Here is a 20,982-nt window from a genome sequence, read left to right on the forward strand (position 1 = left end):
AGCCTGCTCTAGCTCTGGCTCCATGGGGCCACCACAGCTTCAGCCCCAGCCCAAGTCCAGTGTCAAGTTTCCTAAACAAGTTGGCCTCTTTCAGAACAATTTGCTGAAGTCGTCTTTAGTGGAGCAGCCAGTTAGAGACCAAAGGTGCTGGCTGGAAGGAAGCCTTGAGCAGCAAGATTGGGGATGAGTTTGTGAGGCACTTCTCAGCTCAGGCCAAAAGGCTCAGTGAAAGCTTCCAAGCACCTTAGGCTGAGGACTGAGAAAGTGCTGCTTGGGGCTCTAATGCAGATGGTACCTGTATATACTCCCAGGGTCACACACCTGCACCCACAGGCTGGAGGAGCGCCCCATCCACAGCAGGCCTTGGAAAAGGCACTGAACATGACCTGCCAGCAGCTAAACCATCAGGATAAAAAGATACCCAGGCCCTCTTCCCATCAGATACCTCCAGCTCTCTCTCTGATGGCTTCCATCACACTGCCACTACAGGTGCCCAAATGTGAGGTAGTGTGAAGGGACACTTCCACTTCCAAGAGCTTGTCCCAGGACATTATTATTGGCTTCCTTTCCCTTCACCCAACAGCCTAGGCCCAGGCTCATGGGTTGGTAAGGCCATGCTGCTGGACAAGCTTCTTTTGCCAGGAAGGAAATCAATTGGTTTCACAATGATTTCTTTCCTCCAGCCTTCACACCCCAAGTGAGCCTCAGGTTTCCCTGCAGTCCAGCCAGTTCTGGGGACTGGCCTGACCCCTGGGGCCAGAGCAATCCTGGCTACCTCAAACATTTGGGTAGGCAGGCCAGAATCCTTTCTCTGGGGCAGAGCACAGAGACACAGCTGGAAAACCGGGACAATTAGCCAGTGGCCAGCGGCTGGGCCATAAAAATGCAGGAAGTGGCTACTGCAGGGCGGAGAGGATGGCTGTCCCCAATAAAGTGATTGTTACAAAGAATGCTCACATTCCAAAGACACAGGCTCAAGCTTGGGCCTCAGCTGGCTTCCAGAGCTTGAGACCTTGGAGGGAGATGTGGGGATAGAAGGAGGGACTGTGTCTCCAGGAAGAGGAGGGCGATGTTTACTAGATCAAAAGTCCACACTGCCCATCACTTAACCTCTCCCATTTCGGCTCCTTCAGGCCAGCAGACACCTCTTTCACATGCACACCCTGTTTAATGATTTGGGCTTTGTAATGAGGCTTGCAGTTTTTATTTTTTATTATTTTTTGCAATGAGGCTTGCATTTTTTTTTTCTAGAGAGATCCAATGACACTCAGCTATCCGGGCCAGAATCAGGGGCTCCACATGGATGATGTCCTTTGGTCTCTTGCCTCTTGAGTGCTCAGTTTGCTCTCCTCATCCACCATCAGTTTTAAATACCCTTCTCAGGAAAACCAAAGGATGGGAGAAAGCAGGAGATCCCAAAGCCCTGAACCCGCTAGGGTCTGGCGTCTCTACACTATGCAGCTTGGTGGGTGTCATGTGTAAAATGAAGAACATGACATCACCTTGGTTCCAGGTCTAGAAAGAGGTGAGGACCAGGGGAGATGAAATTCACTGGAAAGGGATTCAGAGATGACAGGATGAAGTGATAAATACCAGAGAAGCCTTGACAATGAGGACCGAGTGCAGCTCTGGAGGAGAGCAGCAGAGCCCTGCCGTCCCGGAGCGGAAGAAAGCCGCCGGCCAGTCTGCCCAGCGCGGGCCCTGCCCTGCGCACCCGACTCCGGCGCTGCCATCTGGGTCAGCAGGAGGCAGGCGACAGCCTCCAGCCCGCTCCTTGTGGTCTCTAAACGGAGAGGTGCACGTGCAGAAGCCAAATCTCCGTGGACTGCGCGCCCGTCCCGTCCGTCGGCGCAGATCCCCAGAGACCCCCAATCAGTCCCGGCGTCGGCGCAGATCCCCAGAGACCCCAGTCAGTCCCCGCGTCGTAGGGCTCCCCAGAGACCCCCAGTCAGTCCCCGCGTCGTAGGGCTCCCCAGAGACCCCAGTCAGTCCCGGCGTCGTAGGGCTCCCCAGAGACCCCCAGTCAGTCCCCGCGTCGTAGGGCTCCCCAGAGACCCCAGTCAGTCCCGGCGTCGTAGGGCTCCCCAGAGACCCCCAGTCAGTCCCCGCGTCGTAGGGCTCCCCAGAGACCCCCAGTCAGTCCCCGCGTCGTAGGGCTCCCCAGAGACCCCCAGTCAGTCCCCGCGTCGTAGGGCTCCCCAGAGACCCCCAGTCAGTCCCCGCGTCGTAGGGCTCCCCAGCTGCCACGTCCAGCCCCTGGGTCCTTGGACACAGTGCTTCACGAAACAAGGAAGATCTTTTCTCAACCGTCACCCACTCGGAGATTTTCTGAAACAATCATTAGTAATGAGCTGGGGTTCCCTTACCCTCTCCTAGAGATGAAAAACAATTTTCTTCTAAGAATGTTTTACTTTGTAAAGGAGAAAGTGTTTTTAGAACCTACATACACATTAGCAGACCATTCTAGGCTCTTTTTTCCTTAATTTTCAATCACTTATTATTTTAAAAAAATTAGAGAGAGAGAGGAAAGGAGAGAGAGGAAGAGATATCACTTTATTGTCCCACTTATTTATGAATTCATCGGTTGATTTTTGTACGTGTCCTGACTGGAAATTGAACCCGAACGGCCATGACACTGACCGTCTGAACGACTCAGCCAGGGCTCTCGTAGCCTGATTTCTAACTTGGTTTGCAGTTAAGACTTTTAAGTGTAATTAAAAAAAATTTTATTGCTTTAACTTAAATCTCAAATGTTAGATGAACTTGAAGATGCAGTCTGTAAGCTATCATAATTTATCTTGTGCGAAGAGCGAGTGATTTCTTTGGGGGAAAGAAAATAAATGATTAGCGATGACAGTTGTTTGGGGCAGGCAGGCGTTCTGGCGAGGGGTGCAGGGCAGAAGGGAAGTTACCCATCTTTTCTGGCTGGGCTCTTCATCTCCTGGGTGGGTTACAAACGTTGTCATCAAAGCAATGGCTTCTCCTTTCTTTTCTCTTGGAATAGAAGGAACTTCTTGACCACTGCTCTCCTTCTGCAAATGCATAAACACAACTAACTCTTTACTCCCCAAGTAGTTCAGATTCTCACCAAGATAGCTCCTTTCCCCTCTCGTTTGCAACTTTCTTGATTTCATTCTGTGAACCTGTGATTGGAGGTTAAAGTGCACCAGGCTGGAAGGAGGAAGCTCTTAACAAAAAGGTTTAAATATTTAGCTGCGTTCGAGTCGCTGCCTTCTCTCGAGCTAACCCTCCCCTTTTATCTTTTAAAATGCAAATCCTGTTTCGGGGGGCAGTGTGCAGGGTGTGCGCTGAGCCTCGACGTCTCCCGTCATTGGTGTCCGTGTCATTACTAGGAGAGTCCTGTAAACACTCGTTAATCACGTCAGGCCGCCGGCCCGGGGCTCCGCGCGCCAACCCGCGGCGGGTCTTCCCCGCCTCTGCAGCCTAGTGGGAAGGAGGTGGGAGGAAAGGAGGAAGAAAGGGAGGAGGGAGGGAGGAGACAGGCCAGTAGGAGGGACCGCCTTAGAGGCAGAAGCGCCGCGAGGAGCCAGCGGAGCACCGCGGGCCGGGGTGCAGCCACCCGCGGCTCCTCACGTCCCCTCGCCTTCTCCCTTTGGCGCCCCGCGGCCACCCCCAGCGTGCGTCCCCGGGCAGCATGGTGAAGTTGGCTGTCGTGCCCTCGCCACCATGTACGTAAGCTACCTCCTGGACAAGGACGTGAGCATGTACCCCAGCTCCGTGCGCCACTCCGGCGGCCTCAACCTGGCCCCGCAGAATTTCGTCAGTCCCCCGCAGTACCCGGACTACGGCGGCTATCATGTGGCGGCCGCGGCCGCGGCGGCCGCGAACTTGGACAATGCGCAGTCCCCGGGACCCTCCTGGCCCGCAGCCTACGGCGCCCCGCTCCGGGAGGACTGGAACGGTTACGCTCCTGCGGGCGCCGCGGTAGCCACCAACGCGGTGGCACACGGCCTCAACGGGGGCTCGCCGGCCGCCGCCATGGGCTACAGCAGCCCCGCCGACTATCACCCGCACCACCACCCGCATCACCATCCTCACCACCCGCCTGCAGCGCCTTCCTGTGCATCGGGATTGCTGCAGACTCTCAACCCCGGCCCTCCTGGGCCCGCCGCCACCGCCGCCGCCGCCTCTGAGCAGCTGTCCCCCGGCGGCCAGCGGCGGAACCTGTGCGAGTGGATGCGGAAGCCCGCGCAGCCGTCCCTCGGAAGCCAAGGTAAGCGACGGCGCGCCCCGCGGGAGGGCGCCCTGGGAGGCGTGGACCTGGCGCCGGCTGCTGGGAGGGCCTTGTGGCCCAGGCGCACCCAGGCGTTTGGGGCTGTCGGGGGCTTCGCGACAGGAAGAAGGGCCAGGGAGACAACGTCCTGAAGCGCGGGCACTCGGGGCTTCTCTCGGTCCGGCGCCTAGGCTGGCGGGGGTCGGGTGAATATTTTGGTCTCACACCCCCGCTCAGTTTAGGGCAGAAGAGAAGTACGGCCGTACCAAATGGATTGCGTCCTCCGTTCTTGCTGCCTCCGCTCGCTCCCGGCGCGCAGCTTCCAGCTGCCGGGAAGAGAGAGCTTCGAACTCTACCGTCCGGGCTCTCGACCCTATTTCTTCACACCCTCCTTCCGCATCTGACTACTCGGGAAGAGAGGTGACCTGGGGGTCCAGGAGGGAGGCGCGAGGGTCCAGGACTAACCATTCGGGCCAACTCAAGGGGTCGTAGCTAACGCAAGTTCGGAGAACGGACAGGGGTGCTGTATCTGGAAAGGAGGCGTTGGCCCCAGGAACTAAGGTGAAGGAGGTGCGCCCTGGTCTTTGAACTTTTGATCTGTGAAGGGGTTATTTCAGTCTGAAGCTGGAGGGCAAGAAACCCCAAGACGGAGGAAACCTTGGTGCGGATTCAACCACTGCTGCGGACAGAAATCGGTTGTTCCAAATCAAGAGTCTAGGGGTGTGTGTGTGTGTGTGTGTGCGCGCGCGCGCGCGCGCATATGGCCAAAATGTTTGCTCAGTAGATGTTCCTGCAAATATCTTAGGTTTGCTGGGCTGTAGGGCTCATTGATTCCAGGTCTGTCCCTTCTGGTGTTGGGGTGTGTCAGGGTAGAAACAAAGTGTGAATAAGTGTGTTGGGGAGAGTCCTCCTGGCGTCTCCCTTTTTACTTCATGAGGTCTTCCCAGCCCTCAGCACTTCCGCTTTTTTCTCTTTCCTCCTTTCTGGCCCAGTCAGGCCCATGCAGGTTATGGCCATTTCACAGAGGTTTATAGCCAATTACAGCCGTATAAATCAGAGCAGTCTTTGGAGGCTGTCGCTGGGCATAGGCTTCTGCTTCACTGGGCACATGGCGGGATCTTTCGAGTGGGAAATGCGTCCGCCCAGGGAGAAGGCCACAGGACCAGCCTCGCAACCTTGGCTTGGTCACTTCCCCTAGAGGAGGCTCCCTGGTCGAAACAGAGCGGCGCCCAAAGAAGGCTTTCTTTACAGGGCCTGCCAGGGGCGCAACTGGCTGGGACCCCGCGGCCTAAGGGAGACCTCTGTCGTGTACCTGGAGAGCCGCGGGAGCCGAGGCCGCGGGGTCAGCAGATGGAGGCCGCTGTGAAGTCCCGCGCCAAGGTGGCAAGGCCGAAGTCAGAGCCGGGCGCCCTTGTGATGTTAATGTAGGGAGGCTGCGGCCCGCAGGTCGGAGCCCTGCTCTTCTGCCGAGCGTCATCTGTCAAGGGGCCAGGGGGTGGTACTCGGCCCGGCTTGCTTTGATATACACCTTCCCAGCCCTGCCATTGTCTCTTTTAGGGCCCGGAAAGAGGGTGGTGACTTTCGCAGTCAATAATGAATTCTGGCAAGTCCCTCTCATCTCTCCTCTCTTCCAGCCCCCTCTTTGGTTCCCAGGGGGTGCGGGGCGCCTCCAAGTCCCTTAGGCGCGAGCCGCAGAGCGCAGAGGGTCTTGGTCGCTGTGTTTAACGGCCTGTCGGGGAATTCAGCACCCAAGCACCCCAAAGCGAATGTCTGTACTGAGGTGCTGGCTCGGAGGACTTCTTCGTTTCCCACTGTCCAGTCCTGGGGGTGTGTTTTGTGGCTCCAACCTGATCTCAGTGCCAGCCGCGCCTCTACTATCTGCCCGACCTAGTCTGATTCTCAATTTCTTCATCTGTAAAAAGAGGCGACTACCACTGGCAGCCTCGAGTGGTAACCTGTGAGGTAGTAGCGCACGGGAACCATGGGAACGCGCCCACTTCTTGGAAGGCCTTTGGGACGTGTTAGTTCCCTCCACTTTCTCCGCTGGTGTAGGGTCGGGGCCGCTGAGCCCATTCAAATGCGCCTGCCGGGCAGTGTTTATGTTAATGCGCCTGGCGGGGAGGGGATGAAAGCCGGGGCCGCCATTTGCTCAGTAGTGGTAATTCAAACAGAATGCGGTTGTTATTAAGGCATTGAAAGGGCTTTTCTTTGATAAGATCGCCTTGTCCGGCATTGTTTGCGACTGTGTTCCCCTTTCAGCTGCTTGGGGGAGCTCCCTCTGATCCAGCCTGTATCTTCCCAGGGCGCTTTTGTTGTGGTTTGCAAAGGGTTTTACCTGAACAAAGTCGGCCTGCGGGGCATTAAACACCTCCGAGCAGCCTCCGGATCCTTTAGATCTTTCTGTCTGACTGGGCACTGGGCGACTGAACCAGTTCTTCTGCCAAAAGACCCCGGGCTGGCCGGGGCTCTGCGGAGGGCTGACTCAGGATAGACGCGGTGGAGACGCCAGGCTCAGGTCTGCTCCAACTGCGGCGGCACCATTTGTCAAGGCCCTTCAGTAAAACAATCAATCCGAGGTTTAAGATGTTGACTCAATCCAGTGAGTATAGATCCCTGTTCAGGATAGCTCTGTAGGGTTTGCGACTGAAATAAATGGGGAATTAAAAAAGAGAGTGGGAAATGCCAAAGCAGGTTCCGCCGGGTATATAGAGCGCCCGCAGCGGCCGGGCTTTCTGCCTTTGAGACCCAAGCTCAGAATTCCTTCAGAGGGGCCTAGGTGCTTGGGGGGGGGGGGGTGTTGGCAAAATGAGGTAACCTATCAGTTCCTCCATTCCCTTTTCCAGTTCTTAAAAAAAAAAAAATTAAAACCTTTTTATGTATTTTAGAGAGAGAGGAAGGGAGAGAGAGAAACGTGGATATGTTTTTCCATTTAGTTTTGCATTCATTGGTTGGTTCTTGCCCTGCAACCTAGGCTTATAGGGATGGCGCTCCAACCGACACAGCTACATGGCCAAGGCCCCTTTCTACTTCTAACATACAGCAAACAGAAATACCAATATATAGGCACAATCACAGCTGTGTTTGGGTGGGCTTTCACCCTAGGAGGCTCCAAAGTCTGAATATTCCTGGGACTCTGCGTACTTTGTCCTGTTCTCTTTCCTTTGGGCCTAGTCAGCTCAGCTCTAGTATTATACTTGGTTTGCCAAAATGGTGGTTGGATTCTGCTTTCTTCTCTGTGTTTAGAGGTTTTAGTTTTGTTTTTTTTTTTAATTTATGAAAACCACTTAACCCTAAGGTTATTTTAGTTGTCCAGAGAACCCCACCCCCACCCTCACCCCCCGGTCTTTGGCAGGGGAGGGAGGGTCTTGTCAGACTGGCAGGAATCAGCCAAATCCTGGCCCCCCAGGGCTTTGAAGGAAGAGAAATGGCCCTTGGGTTAGGGAGGTTTGTCATTGCCCATGACTGATGGGCTGCCCTGTAGTTCTCAGTTCTAACTTCTCCTTCCTCCAGTGAAAACCAGGACAAAAGACAAATATCGGGTGGTGTACACGGACCACCAGCGGCTGGAACTGGAGAAGGAGTTTCACTACAGTCGCTACATCACCATACGGAGGAAAGCCGAGCTGGCCGCCACCCTGGGGCTCTCCGAGAGGCAGGTGGGAATTGCCTTTCTCCCTCCCCACCTGGTCACTGCCTGGGGATAGAGTTCCTGAGGGGAGAGTTAGAAGCCAGGCTGCACAATCCACCTAGTTCTGTGGATGGAGAACATTTTCCTTCTAAATGCTCTAAAAAGGGGGGAGGGGCTCCTTCCACTTATAGTTGTGTGTTCTTTGTTTTTGGGGTTTTTTTTTTGATGATGTTGAATATTTATTTTATTTTGGGGGGTCTGGGTGATGTAAAAAAAACCCAGTGTTAGTTTAATCCAGGATTCTATTTGGGTCATAAAGACTTAAAGACCTATTATCTTTGGGCCCAGCACTATACCTGGAAAAAAATTAACAGACCCCAATCCCTGCCCCTAAAAACTCTTTATATGGGCTAGAAAAAAAAAAAAGCCAAATTCACAGCCAGGAAAGCCACATTAAGTCTCATTCCCCACCCCAAGGTGAGGAATATTACTTTTTAATTTAGCTTTGAGAGGTCAAAGATTGTCATCTGAAGTCCATCCAACCCTGGCTTCCTCTTGCTTGGTACAGAAAGGGCCTTGTGGTTTCTGTTTTCCTTGGTTCTGAGACTCTGAACCTTTCCAGTAAAGTTGTAGATAAAGGTTGCTCTGGAAAGAAACCTGGAGAACACGGTGTAGGTGTGGCTGTTCTCTCAGGATGCTGAATTGGGCTTGGGAGGTTCTCCAGCGGTGGGCTGTTACAGAGACATCCCGTTATGTCTTCCTTTTGAGAGGACACATCTTTAGCTGGAGAGGTAGACTGATGCCAGTGTTGAAACTGGTCCTCCCTTCACCCACACCTTATTCTTCACTGCCTTCTATTTTCTCCGCCCTCCCATTTCCAGGTTAAAATCTGGTTTCAGAACCGCAGAGCAAAGGAAAGGAAAATCAACAAGAAGAAACTGCAGCAGCAGCAGCAGCCTCCACCGCCTACAGCCCAGCCTCCCCAGCCACAGCCAGGCCCTTTAAGAAGTGTCCCAGAGCCTCTGAGTCCTGTGTCTTCCCTGCAAAGCTCTGTGCCAGGCTCTGTCCCTGGGGTTCTGGGGCCAGCTGGGGGGGGTGTTGAACCCCACTGTCACCCAGTGACCCACAGTGGCCTGCAGCAGCAGAGCAATTCCAGGCTGAGCCAGAGGAGCATGGACTCTGCTTGAATCCTCAGGAGAGACCCCTTCCCTCCCACCCACAAATATACACCGACTTATCCAGCTCTCAGAAAAAGTGGGGGCTAGGAGTAAAGACAAGTGGGGTTGGAGGCCTCAAGGAAGACATTGTCCTAGATTTGGACTTCTTTCAGTCTTACTGTTTCTGCCAGTGAGGAGACAGGAAGTGACAACCAGTGGGATTTCATGTAGTACTTGTCAGAAGCAGTGCCTGGGCTGGCTAAACAGACCAGGCTTGCAGCCCTACTTCCCCAGCTCTCTGCCTCCAAAACCTGCAGGATGCTTCTCTGGCTGGAGCTGAGATGACAGAGGGACTCAGGGGAATTCCAGTGCTTGAAGCCAAGGTGGCTGCTGCCTACCCACTGCCATCCAAGGACCAGCTGGCCCTTCCAGCCTCAAGGGCAGGCAAGATTTAAACTGCAGAAGTCAGAGGCAGCTAAGAGAAACCTGGATCCACCAAAGACTGCAGAACCCCCAGGTCTTTGTCTTTCTTCTCTCCCCTCCCCAGACCAGGAAAGGCTTGGCTTAATGTACATGTGGTGGATGGTGTGAGGGGGTGGTTTTGGACTCCAGGCCTGACAAGGGGGCCCTGGACTGGACCTTGTTTAGAAAGCCTGTCACCAGAGCTTCTCTGAGCTGAATGTATGTCAGTGCTATAAATGCCAGAGCCGACCTAGACTTCCTGTCCTTTTCACAATCTCAGGGCTGATGAAGAAGAGGAGTTGTTGCTGCTGCTGTTTGGGTTGTTGTTGGTCTGTGTAACATCCAAGCCAGTCTTTAAAAGCCTTCTGGATCCACGGGGAGAGAAGTGATAATGGTGAAGGGAAGTGGGGGGTATTTGAACACAGCTGAATTTTTTCTAAAAAGAAAAAAAAAGATAAATTGAGTTTTCCAGATTTCAGATTCTGTATTTATTGTCTTCAGAGTTTGTCCAGAATTATTATTTTTTTTAAGAAAGGAAAGATCTTCTCTACTTGCCAAGGAGAATTAGCAAAATCAGGGAGGGGTTGGAGAAGGTTATCTGGACAACCTCATTTTACCCCAGAGTGTTAGAAGCCAGAGAGCGCAGGTTCTGAGACCTTCCCTGCCCCCAACCTTGAGCCCAGCCTTTGGTTGTGTAATGTGTGGTTCTCCTGGGCTGCCTTTGAGGGAAATGCACATCTGAATGGGCCGCTGCTACCCAGCTGCAGTGTTTGTGGGGCTAGGGTCAGAGAGCCTCTCATGACATCTCATTAAATTCACACCAAGGCCATTTCAAATGTTCCCTTCAACAGTGATTTCCTTCTTCCTAAAAATGTCCCTCAATCCAGCTAATTAAACATGAACGTTAAGTAAAAATATTTTATTTTCTGTTTTTCCAAGAAATATTTCCATGAACATAGTCTTCTGTGAATCGACAGGCATGGACATGAGCCCATTCTGTCTCCACTCCTTGTCTTGTCCCGCGCAGTTTCTTTATCCCAGCCCCTCGACCCACCTGCTCCCATAAACAAGAATTTAAAAATCAGTATAAGAAGATCCTTTTAGTGAGGGTTGCTTGTTAAATCGACTGATTCGTTGGAGAGCTGCTATCCTTGAGTTTACAGGTCCTGGAAGCCCCTGAGCTGGGCACTCTGCGCAGGGCTTGGCCCTGCGTTTTGGCCTTCCTACAAGTCCTTCGAACCCTACCAAGCGCCTCCACAGAAGGAAGAGGTACCCCGAGGGCTGGGGAGGATGAGCGGAGCTGCGAGACACATAGCCCTTTGCAGCATCTTCCCAATTCCGTGGTCTTTGCGGTGGCGCATTCCGCTCCGGGGTTGGAAAGGGGGCTCTGGTAGCTGGGCCTCGGATTTGTAGGGACGGTTCCAGGCCACCCCACCGACGGGAGAAGCTGGGTTGGGGTCCCTGGGCCCGGGGCTGCCGGGCGCGGGGAGGGGAGCACTGCGTCCGCGCCATCGCGTCCCCGCCCCCTCGCCACTGCCGCGGTTGCTATGCGTTGCTGTGAAACGCCTGTCAATAAACACTGTTTGGTCAGTGGAGCGAGAGCCCAAGGGTTGTTTGCTTAGTGGCTACAGGTTCAAAAGTCGGCATTGTCCCGCGGCGAGCGATTACAAGCTCTTCCCCTTCCGGACCGGGTCGCCGGCTCTGAGGACCGGCGAGCGATTACAAGGTTTTCCCGCCCGCCGTTGGTCCGCCGGTTCCTGGAGCTTCCGCGCAAGGAGGGGTGTCCACTCTAAAGGGCCTGACCCCGGCCTGGGCCGCCTGCTAGGCTCCCAGGCCACGGAAAAGGCGAGCAGTGCAGGTCCGCGCCGGCCAAGGGGCCTGACCGCGCCTCCACGCGGTGACAGCTCCCCCGCAGCAGCCCGAACGCGGGGGTGTGGCGCGAGCGGGCAGGGCATCTCGAGGAGGCTTAGCGAGGTTGATGCAAGGACGCTCGGGCTTGTATTCGGTAGGTTGACTTCCGGGCACCCCCAGCGCGGGGAGGGAGTGGGGGTCGCGGAATCTCTTGTCCCTCAGGCACCCCGTTCCTGGCTCGGGTCGCCAGGGGGCGCGCGCGCTCTGGGGAGAGCTGGGGCCGCGGCGCGCACTCTTTGCCGCTTCGGAAGCTGACCCGGAAAGGGACACGCTTCTGCCCCAGCTGGAAGGTGCCAGCTCCCGCGCCTTTTACCCAGCTCCCAGAACTGGGCCTGGCGAGATGTCCCCACTGTGGCTACGGGCCTGTTGAAAACGAAGCGCAACTAAGGCAGGCGCTGGAGATTCTTCGATCTGTTCATTGTTTAAGAAGAACAAATTTGGCGTAGGGGAGATATCCACCATTCTAAAAGGGCCTTTTTGCACAAGATGTTTCCTTAAAAATTTACAGTAGTTTGGGTATGATACTGATATATGGAAAGACTGAGAACTTAGAATAAACAAGGGGAAGGGAAAGTAACAGCATGTGAAACGCGTGTCAAAAAAAAATTATACACGGAGAAAAATCAGCCTGAGTGTTTTTTTATTTCCTGTGAACAATTCATGGCTTTACCATATTCACCCAATAAAGTTAACGAGATGTACCACTGGTGAAAGAAGTAAAAGTTTCAATGAGTTTTACTTCTTTCTGAAAATATTTAGTAAGACGCTACACTAGTCAAGAAAACCAGTCTTAAAAAAGAAAGCTGAATATGTAAACAGCTATATTCTTGCTGTTATTCACAACTACACGGGAAAAATAAAAGGAGGCTGAAATGAAGGAAAGCTCAGCTGTAGAGTCATAAGAAGAGATTATACTGTTCCTAGGTACACTGTTTTCACATGGTTTTAGAGACATGCTGCTACTTACCACTTTAATGACCTTGGGGAGATCAGGGAGATCACAGGCTCTAAGTCACCACTGTAATATGGAGACCAAATGAGGGAATGTAAGCATGCACTTATGATTAGATCCCAGTAATTACAGGAGCCGCTGCTTCTTTTTATCATGAACCACCTTCTCTGCAAAGTGCTCTAGGGTCTGTAAAAAACTTTGAACAAGGATTATGTTTCCAATTATAATAAAGTAACACCTTCCCCAAATCACTTCTAATGCATTCAGGTTTGCTTCCTTCGAAATACCCTCAAGTCTGTTGTCTCTTATTTCCACGGTCTCTGAGTCTGCATAAAATCTCAAGTGGCAAAGCACTAACATTCCAGATGTGAAGATGAGTTACTGACAGGCATAGTTTACTTGTCCTTTTATGTACCAGAAGACATGTACCCACTTATAGTTGTACTTAGGTGACAGATTAGTTGAAGATGTAGTTGGGAACCTTTTTACAATCCATCAAGACAGTGTTAAAAAGTTTCTATATTTTGACTCAATAAAAAAACAAAATTTCTTTATTTTGAAACAGTTTCTCTCCCAGCAACTCAAAATCAGTTTCATACTCTTTATTTATTTTAAAATTTTTATTTATTGGTTTGAGAGAGAGAGAGGAAGAAACTCTTCCTCTTGAGTTTCTTCCTCCCTCTACCAGAGGGAGAACAGTATGGATATGTTGCTTCACTTATTCATGCATTCATTGGTTGACTCTTGTATGTGCCTTGACTAGGGTTCAAACCGCAACCTTAGTGCAACAGGACAATACTTGAACCAACTGAGGTAACTGGCTAGGGCCAATTCTGTACTCTTTAATTTATTTTGTTATTTTAAGTGTTTGATTTAAGTTAAAATTTAAATTATTATCTTAAATCACATTTAAACCATATAAACTTTCAATCCCCATAACTCTTACATTTAGCCATTTTTTTAAATTTTTATTTATTTATTCATTTTTAGAGAAGAGAGAGAGAGGGAGAGAGAGAGAGACAGAGAGAGAAGAGAGAGACAGAAGGAGGGAGGAGCTGGAAGCATCAACTCCCATATATGCCTTAACCAGGCAAGCCCAGGGTTTTGAACCGGCGACCTCAGCATTTCCAGGTCGACGCTTTATCCACTGCACCACCACAGGTCAGGCACATTTAGCCATTTTCCCCCCCTTTCTTCTCTACTCTTCTTCAAGATGATGACTTCAATTTAGGAAATTGAGCGTGTTTTATTGATAACTGTGGGATGAGTTGATTGATATTGGGCCAAAACAATAACTAAATTTACTTAGCTACAAATTAAGAGAGAATATACTTAATATCATTACTTTTTTGAAGGTTATGAAATTAGATCTAGGGAGGAAAACTTCCCAAATTCCAAACAAGGAAAGTAAAATCTGTCAATTACAGAGATTATACCAGAATTTACCTCAAAAAAATTAGTTTAGAGATGGTGGGAACAATTGCAAACGTGACCTTTTGGCTCCTATGTCTCTAGTACCCAAACATTATATATATTTGTTTTAGCAACAGCTTTTCCAAATTAGAGTTCGTCAACCACCTCAGTGCATATAGGTAATATCCTTAACTTGCCAGAGCCCCAAAGTTAAATGACCAGTTTGTCATTTAAATTTCTGCAGAAACCTGGCAATTTTGTGCCAGAGGTCTAATCCATAAACCAGAATGCAACCAATTTTGATCCATGAAGAAAAGTTTCCTGAGATCAAATGATAAGCAAATTTCCCCTTCACACACATTTCCTTAAAAATAATATTCATGTCACATATTGGGTTTATATGTCCAGTATTTTACTGATAAATAAGAACCCAGCATTTGTGCATTTTTTATAATTTTTTAAAGACCTTATTCAATTTTCAGAGAGGAGAGAGAGGGAAAGAGGGAGAGAGAGAGAGAAGGGGGAAGAGCAGGAAGCATCCACTCCCATATGTGCCTTGACCAGGTAAGCCTGGGGTTTCGAACTGGCGACCTCAGTGTTCCAAATCTATGCTTTATCCCACTGCGCCACCACAGGTCAGGCCATTTGTGCATTTTAATACCTGTGTTTTAATTTCTAGAAAAGGAATTCTTTTCTAGTTGTTTATGTGTTATCTCAGAACTTCCAGGATTGACAGTCTGTTATCATAACACTTGGTATCTGCAGTATGACAATAATAGGTTTTGTACAAGCAGTAGTTGATAAATTTCTCTCCAACCTCAAGAAAGCAAACAATGAAAAACAATGTAAGAGCTAAAGTACAAACATACAATGGCTTGTTGTATGGCACTTAAATAATTTTGACTTCTTCTTGATTAGGAGAATCAGCAACAGAGATTAAGTACCTAAACCACAGATTAGAAATTGTTAAAAAGACCTTGGTGGACTCTTTTACTTAAGAAAGACACAGTCTATTGTTCTTTAACTCTGTATATCTAATGTATAAAAACAACCAAAACACAACTCAGCATAACTAGATTCTGTTTGAAGCCCCTGCCCCATTTTATAGGAAAGTATGGTAGAGTGCGTGCACTGCCAAAAGCAAACAGAAGAAAGACATAAGCAAGAACCGAAGACCGGATGGACGAGTCACATGTCATCAGACTCCGGGACGCTCCCCGAGGCCCCCAGAGCCCACCGCCCAAGCACCACCCGAGCCCCCTAGCTCTCAGCAGGTGTCGGGCCGCGGGTGTCTTGCCTGCGCTCTTTTGCCTCGCGACCTAGAAGGCCGAGCTCCCGACTGCGTGCCAGTCGGCCCGCCCGCGCCGCGTCTCGGAGGGGTCTGGGGGCTTCGAGCGGGTACGGGAGCGCGGCATCGGAACACATTGGGCGCCAGGGATCCACGCCTGCCGCAGAGACCCTGCGACACCACCCCGCGCGCCCGACGCCACCTGCTCCCCCAAAGCTCGCGCCTCAAGGTTCTTAATTTTTTTTTTCCTTTGGAAGAGCTGAGTTTCCGCAGTTGCCTTTTGTCGTTATGGTGAGACGTCCTAGGAAGGGCGCGCCCCGCTGTGGGCGGGAAAGGTGGACAGAACCCAAGCCCCAGGCTCCGGCGGGCCCGGAGAGGAGCGCCCGGCGCGGTATCACCGTCGGGAGAGGGCCGCCCGGGGCAGCGGCCGGGCGAAGGGACTAGCTTCGCGAGAGGACGGGAGCTTGGGCGCTCAGCTGAGCTCGCAGAGGGTGGCGCCGCCCGCGTCCGGGTCCGGGTCCGGGTCCGGGTCCGGGTCTGCGCCACGGCCCGGCCCGCGCGCGGCGGTCGGCAGGCGGCGCTGCTGCCCCAGCGGAGCGGGCAGGGCGGCCGGGACCTCGCCGCGGGTGGCTCTGTCCCCAGGCAGCGACGCGGCCCCGCTGCCCGGCCCGCAGCCCGAGGGCTAAGCAGGGCAGCCGACCCGAGGCAGCTCCCGGGGGAGACCCCGCGGATGCTTCTCTGGCCCCCCGGCAGAACCCACGAGCGGGGATGGGGTGCAGAAGGCATCGCTTGAAGCTGCGGGTGCGAACGAATCTCCGGTGTCCACCTTCCCCCGCGGCGTTGTCGCACTTTCGCCCCAAGCTCCCTCTCCTCGCAGCCACCGAAAGGGGCGGCCGGAGGCCTGGACGGGTGGGGTGGGGGAGAAACTTCCCTAAGCCGGGTGGGGCTCTGGGAGCCCGCCTGGTTCGCCTGTATCTCAGGGACAGAAGCATCAGCGCGGTCTGCCCCCCATCAGCCTCCAGATACCTTACGGTTTAAGTGATCAGTGGCGGTTGGAGGGCTGGCCCCCACCCCGCGCCCACTTTGGGATCTGTGAGGGAGGGGAGCGGAATTCCTCTTCATCCCGGTTCAAAGCTAAAAAAGTTTGCTCCAGGTCTTCTTGGCCTGCCAATTCCCTTCCCTGCGCCATTGCCCTGGACTTCCTGTTCCGTGCATCCCCGGGACGGAAAGGCCAAGTTTTAATAAAAGTTAATATTAATAGTGGTGAAGGCGCCGCGCAGCTGCTTCTTCCTTATTTCATCGTCCGCTCCTGGCCCCACCTCCACCAAGCCAGGCCCCTTTCCTCTGGAGAAGGGACTTGTACCTTTGGGTGCATATTCCTGAACTAAGGACCCTTGGGCCCCGTTCTTTGCAGATCTCCTTCTCCAGGTCACTGAGCGCCGCGAGTGGCAAAGGTCGAGGGTGCACACAGTAAGTTCGGCACAGAAGCAGCGCCCGCCCACCGGCTGTGGCTGGAAAGCTCGGAGTTGAGATAAGCGATCAGGAGTCAGCAGGGTGACAGGAGAGGGAACAGGTAGAGCAAATTAAAGAGAGGCATGTGGAGGGTGCAGGGAGCAAAATTTACCTATAATGGTGTCAGGTGTTCAACAAACAAAAATATAAGACCACAAACCAATACTGTAAAAAAGAATACCTAACAGTGTCAAGGACACTTTTTTTCTAACGCGTGAGCAAAAGAGTCCAGTGTGCTGTCTTTCCCGTAGCGGAGTCTGGTTGGGCTTAAGCTTTTATTAATACAAGCTAGCTGTGTTAAGAAATTACAATTTCTTCCAACGAATTTAAACCATGCAGAGAAGTGAAAACGAGTTAATAATTTCCTCTCTGTTCTATCAATCCCAGCCCTCTAGGTTACCAATGTTAATACCCTGTCCCTATTATTCCAGTAATTTTTTATGCTTACACAAATATATATTACGTATCATCTTGTTCTTTTTCTCTTCTTTAAACAAAAGCACAAAAATGATGTCATACTTTACTTTGTGATTCGCTTTTATCACTTAATATGTCATAGACATTTACCCAGGTCATTACATATAAATCCAACTGATTTTTTTTAATGGCCACCATATTTTATAAATATAACAGAATTTTACTTATTTATCGATTCAACCATTTCTTTGACTGTTTATCATGTTTAGGTGCTGGGAAACTGTATTAAGATCACAGATAAAGCCTGATCTGTGGTGACACAGCAGATAGAGGATGGACTGGGTTCAAAACCCTGAGGTCTCTGTCTTGAGCACAGACTCCATAGCTTGAGCAAGTACAGGTTGGCTGGCTTGAGTATAGGATTATGGACATGATCCCAAGGTCACTGGCTTGAGCCTAAAAGTTGCTGGCTTGAAGCCCAGGGTCGCTGCCTTGAGCAAGGGGTCCTTGAGGCCCCTAGTCAAGATACATGAGAAGCAATCAATGAACAACTAGTGAAGCAACTATGAGTTGATGCTTCTCATCTCTCTTCCCTCTCCCTTCCTCTCTCTCTCTCTCTCTCTCAAATCAGTTTTTAAAAAATCACAGATAAGAGTCCTTGTCTTTGGGGAGTTTATGTTCTAGTGGGGAGAGGTTATTTCTTTAACTACTTCCCTAATAATGGATATTCAAGTTGTTGTCAGTGGTTTGCTATTATAAATGGTACAAATGTAAATATCTTTTTATATATATCCTTTTGTATCTTTGTATTTTTTAGTTGAGTTTTAAAAATTATTTTTAATTATGGTAAAATATACAACATAAATTTAACATTTTAACCATTTTAAGTGTATAATTAAGTAATGTTAAGAACATTTGCATTGTTGTGCAATCAATCTCCAGAACATTTATCATCTTACCAAATTGAAAATCTGTAACCATTAAACAACAATTTTCATTCTTTCTCCTCCCAACGACTGGCAACCACCATTTTACTTTGTCTCTGTGAGTGTGACCACTTTAAGTAAAATCATATATATTTCATGTGTATTTATCTTTTGTGTGTCTGGTTTATTTCTTTTGCATAATGCCCTCAAGTTTCATCTATGTTGAGGCATATGTCAGAATTCCTCCCTTTTTAAGGTTGAATAAATATCCGATTTTTTTTATTCCTGCATCCATTGAAGCACACTTGGGTTGCTTGCAGCTTTTGGCTATTGTGGATAATGCTACTATGAACACAGGTGTACAAATATCTTTTCAGGACCTTGCTTTTAATTCTTTTGAAATAGAGTTATTGGACCATATAGTAATTCAGTGTTTAATGTTTTAAGGAACCACCAGAATATTTTTCATAGCAGTTGTACCATTGTACATTTCCATTAACAGTGCACAAGCATTTCAATTTCTACACATCCTTGGCAATGCTTAGTATTCAATGTATATATATATAAATTATATATAATATATATTTATATATATACCTGCCACCTTAATGAGTTTGAGGCAGTAGGTCACTATGTTTCATTTGCATTTCCCTAATTATTAGTGGTGTTGAGCATTTTTTTGTGTGCTTATTGGGTGTTTGCATGTCTTTTTCAGAAAAAATGTGTATTCAATTTCTTTGCCTGTTATTGATCAGATTGTCTTTTTGTTGTTGAATTGTGCAAGTTTTTTTATATATTAACCCCTTATCAGAATATACTTTGCAAATATTTTCTCCTATTCCATAGGTTGACTTTTTCCTTTGTTGATTGTGTTCTTTGAAACACAAGTTTTTATTTTAATGTAGTAAATTTACCAATTATTTTCTTTTGTTGCTTGTGTTTTTAGTGTTATACCCAAGAAATCATTGCCAAATCTGATGTCATAAAGATTTGCTCCTATGTTTTTGTTAAAAAAGAATTTAATGTTTTAGCTCTTAGGTTTAAGTGTTTGATTCATTTTGAGTTAATTTTATATATGGCATAGGGTAAGAGTCCAACTTCATTGTTTTGTATGTGGATATCTAATTTTCCTAACATCTATCTGAGATTTTTAAAAATAAGTTTGTACCATTAGCACTTAATGATATGGCAAGCATCTTTGGTCTCAGGTTCGTCATCTTATTTTTATGTTCTCTCTTCTGGCTTTGTCCCCTTCTCTCTTTCTGGCTCTGTCCCTCTTTCTTTCTTCTCTCTAAAATGAAAGACAAAACAAAACACTTGAGAGTTGTTGTCACAAGGTCACATTGCAGACACCAAAAGTATTTGTAGATTTCATTTGAGTAAGTCTGGTCTTTCAGCTTGCAGGTTACAACTCATGAATGGGTCAGAAAGAGGAGAGAGACAGGAACATTGATTTGTCCCTGTATGTGCCCTGACCAGGGATTGAACCATCAACCTTAGCTCTTCAAGACAATGCTCTAACCAAGTAAGCCATCCAAGCCAGGGCTCTGTCATCTTATTTTATATAAAACTTTCTTATGTATTGCTTCTTTTTAAAAATGATCTTTCCTATATAGCCTGTATTTTCTGTAGAATTCTTGGATCATGCTTTCTTCCCCAAGTTCTTCATAAGCACAGCTTCACTCTCTTCTAGTGTTGAATGCTGGTGTACTAGTTGCACTAATGCTCACACCTACAAAGCTGTTATGGTCCACATATGATAAAAATTTATTGCTCCCCACAAAATAGTATGAAGGGGATGTTTCTGATTGACAGTGAAGCACTCTTCCATGAGGTAACTCCTGACTTAGGCTTCTTTCATAATGTGGACCCACCAGCCTTGAGGTCCCAATTTTTGCTGGTATCAGCTGGCAGAGGGGAGTGCAAGGAGCAAAGCTGCTTCATTAAAAGCCATGGCCTGAAATGGTGCACACCCCTCCTACTAACATGTTGTTGGCCAGATCTAGATAATGACCCACCTGTTGGCATGCTGTATTAGGAAAGGTAGAAATTCTGCCTGCCCAGAAAGAAGAAAAAATGAGATTTTCTTGAACAGCTGGCAGGCTCTGCCACAGTGGGTTAGAAGACTGAGTCAAGTCTTACTATTTTATTCCTTTTAGGACAGTTGATCTTTTTAAAGTATTGATAGATGCCCACATTATTATTTATTTATGAAGTCTAATTACCTTACCAGATATGGCTCCATGATGAATGTTCTAAATCATTTTTCTCCACATAATGATATACTTTTTTAAATCTGCAGATTTGGTTTTTTAATTTCAGGGAAAAATGGAATTATAGTTTTGAATACTTATATGTAACTTTCATTTTGTTCTCCTCTGTAGGCACATACAATGTCCTCTAACAAAACTTGAGAGTTGTCTGACCCGTCATGCCGCAGTGGATAAAGTATCAACCTGGAATGCTAAGGTCGCTGGTTTGAAACCCCGGGCCTGCATAGTCAAGGTATATATGGGAGTTGATGCTTTCTGCTCCTACCCCTTCTCTCTTTCTGGCTCTGTCCCTCTTTCTTTCTTCTCTCTAAAATGAAAGACAAAACAAAACACTTGAGAGTTGTTGTCACAAGGTCACATTGCAGACACCAAAAGTATTTGTAGATTTCGTTTGAGTAAGTCTGGTCTTTCAGCTTGCAAGTTACAACTCATGAATGGGTCATGAAATATATCCAATGGGCTGTGTGACCTGCTGAATTTATTTTCTATTGTTATATAACGATATACCACAAACTTAGCAACTTAAAACAGTATGCTTTTGTTATCATACAACTTATATGGGTCAGGAGTCTGAGAACAGCCTCGCTCAGTCCTCTGCATGGGGTCTTACAGGCTGCAGTCCAGGTATTAGCCAGGGTCCCAGTCTCATTTGAAGGTTCAACAGGGGAAACATCCACTTCCAAGCTCGCTCAGGTGGTTGGCAGAGGTGACATCTTTGTGGCTTCATGGCCAAGGATCCTGCTATGTGCTGGCTATTAGCTGATGGCTGCCCTGGGATCCTACAGCTCCCCCAACACACACCCATGAGC

General features: G+C 49.2%; 1 protein-coding gene and 1 pseudogene across 1 annotated transcript; one reads left to right on the plus strand and one right to left on the minus strand.

The window, feature by feature from the left end:
• The first annotated feature begins 3,182 nt into the window (after nucleotides 1-3,182).
• Nucleotides 3,183-10,031, plus strand: CDX2 (caudal type homeobox 2). Its single transcript, XM_066258959.1, is given in 4 exon segments — nucleotides 3,183-4,234; nucleotides 7,745-7,890; nucleotides 8,744-8,950; nucleotides 8,952-10,031. Coding segments are annotated over 4 exon segments (933 nt in total). The 5' UTR covers nucleotides 3,183-3,687; the 3' UTR covers nucleotides 8,985-10,031.
• A 6,252-nt stretch (nucleotides 10,032-16,283) lies between these two features.
• Nucleotides 16,284-20,982, minus strand: part of LOC136322402 (glyceraldehyde-3-phosphate dehydrogenase-like) — a 39,887-nt pseudogene continuing 35,188 nt past the window's right edge.

Source organism: Saccopteryx bilineata, chromosome 2 (assembly GCF_036850765.1).
Source record: "Saccopteryx bilineata isolate mSacBil1 chromosome 2, mSacBil1_pri_phased_curated, whole genome shotgun sequence".
In the NCBI taxonomy this organism is placed as follows: domain Eukaryota; kingdom Metazoa; phylum Chordata; class Mammalia; order Chiroptera; family Emballonuridae; genus Saccopteryx; species Saccopteryx bilineata.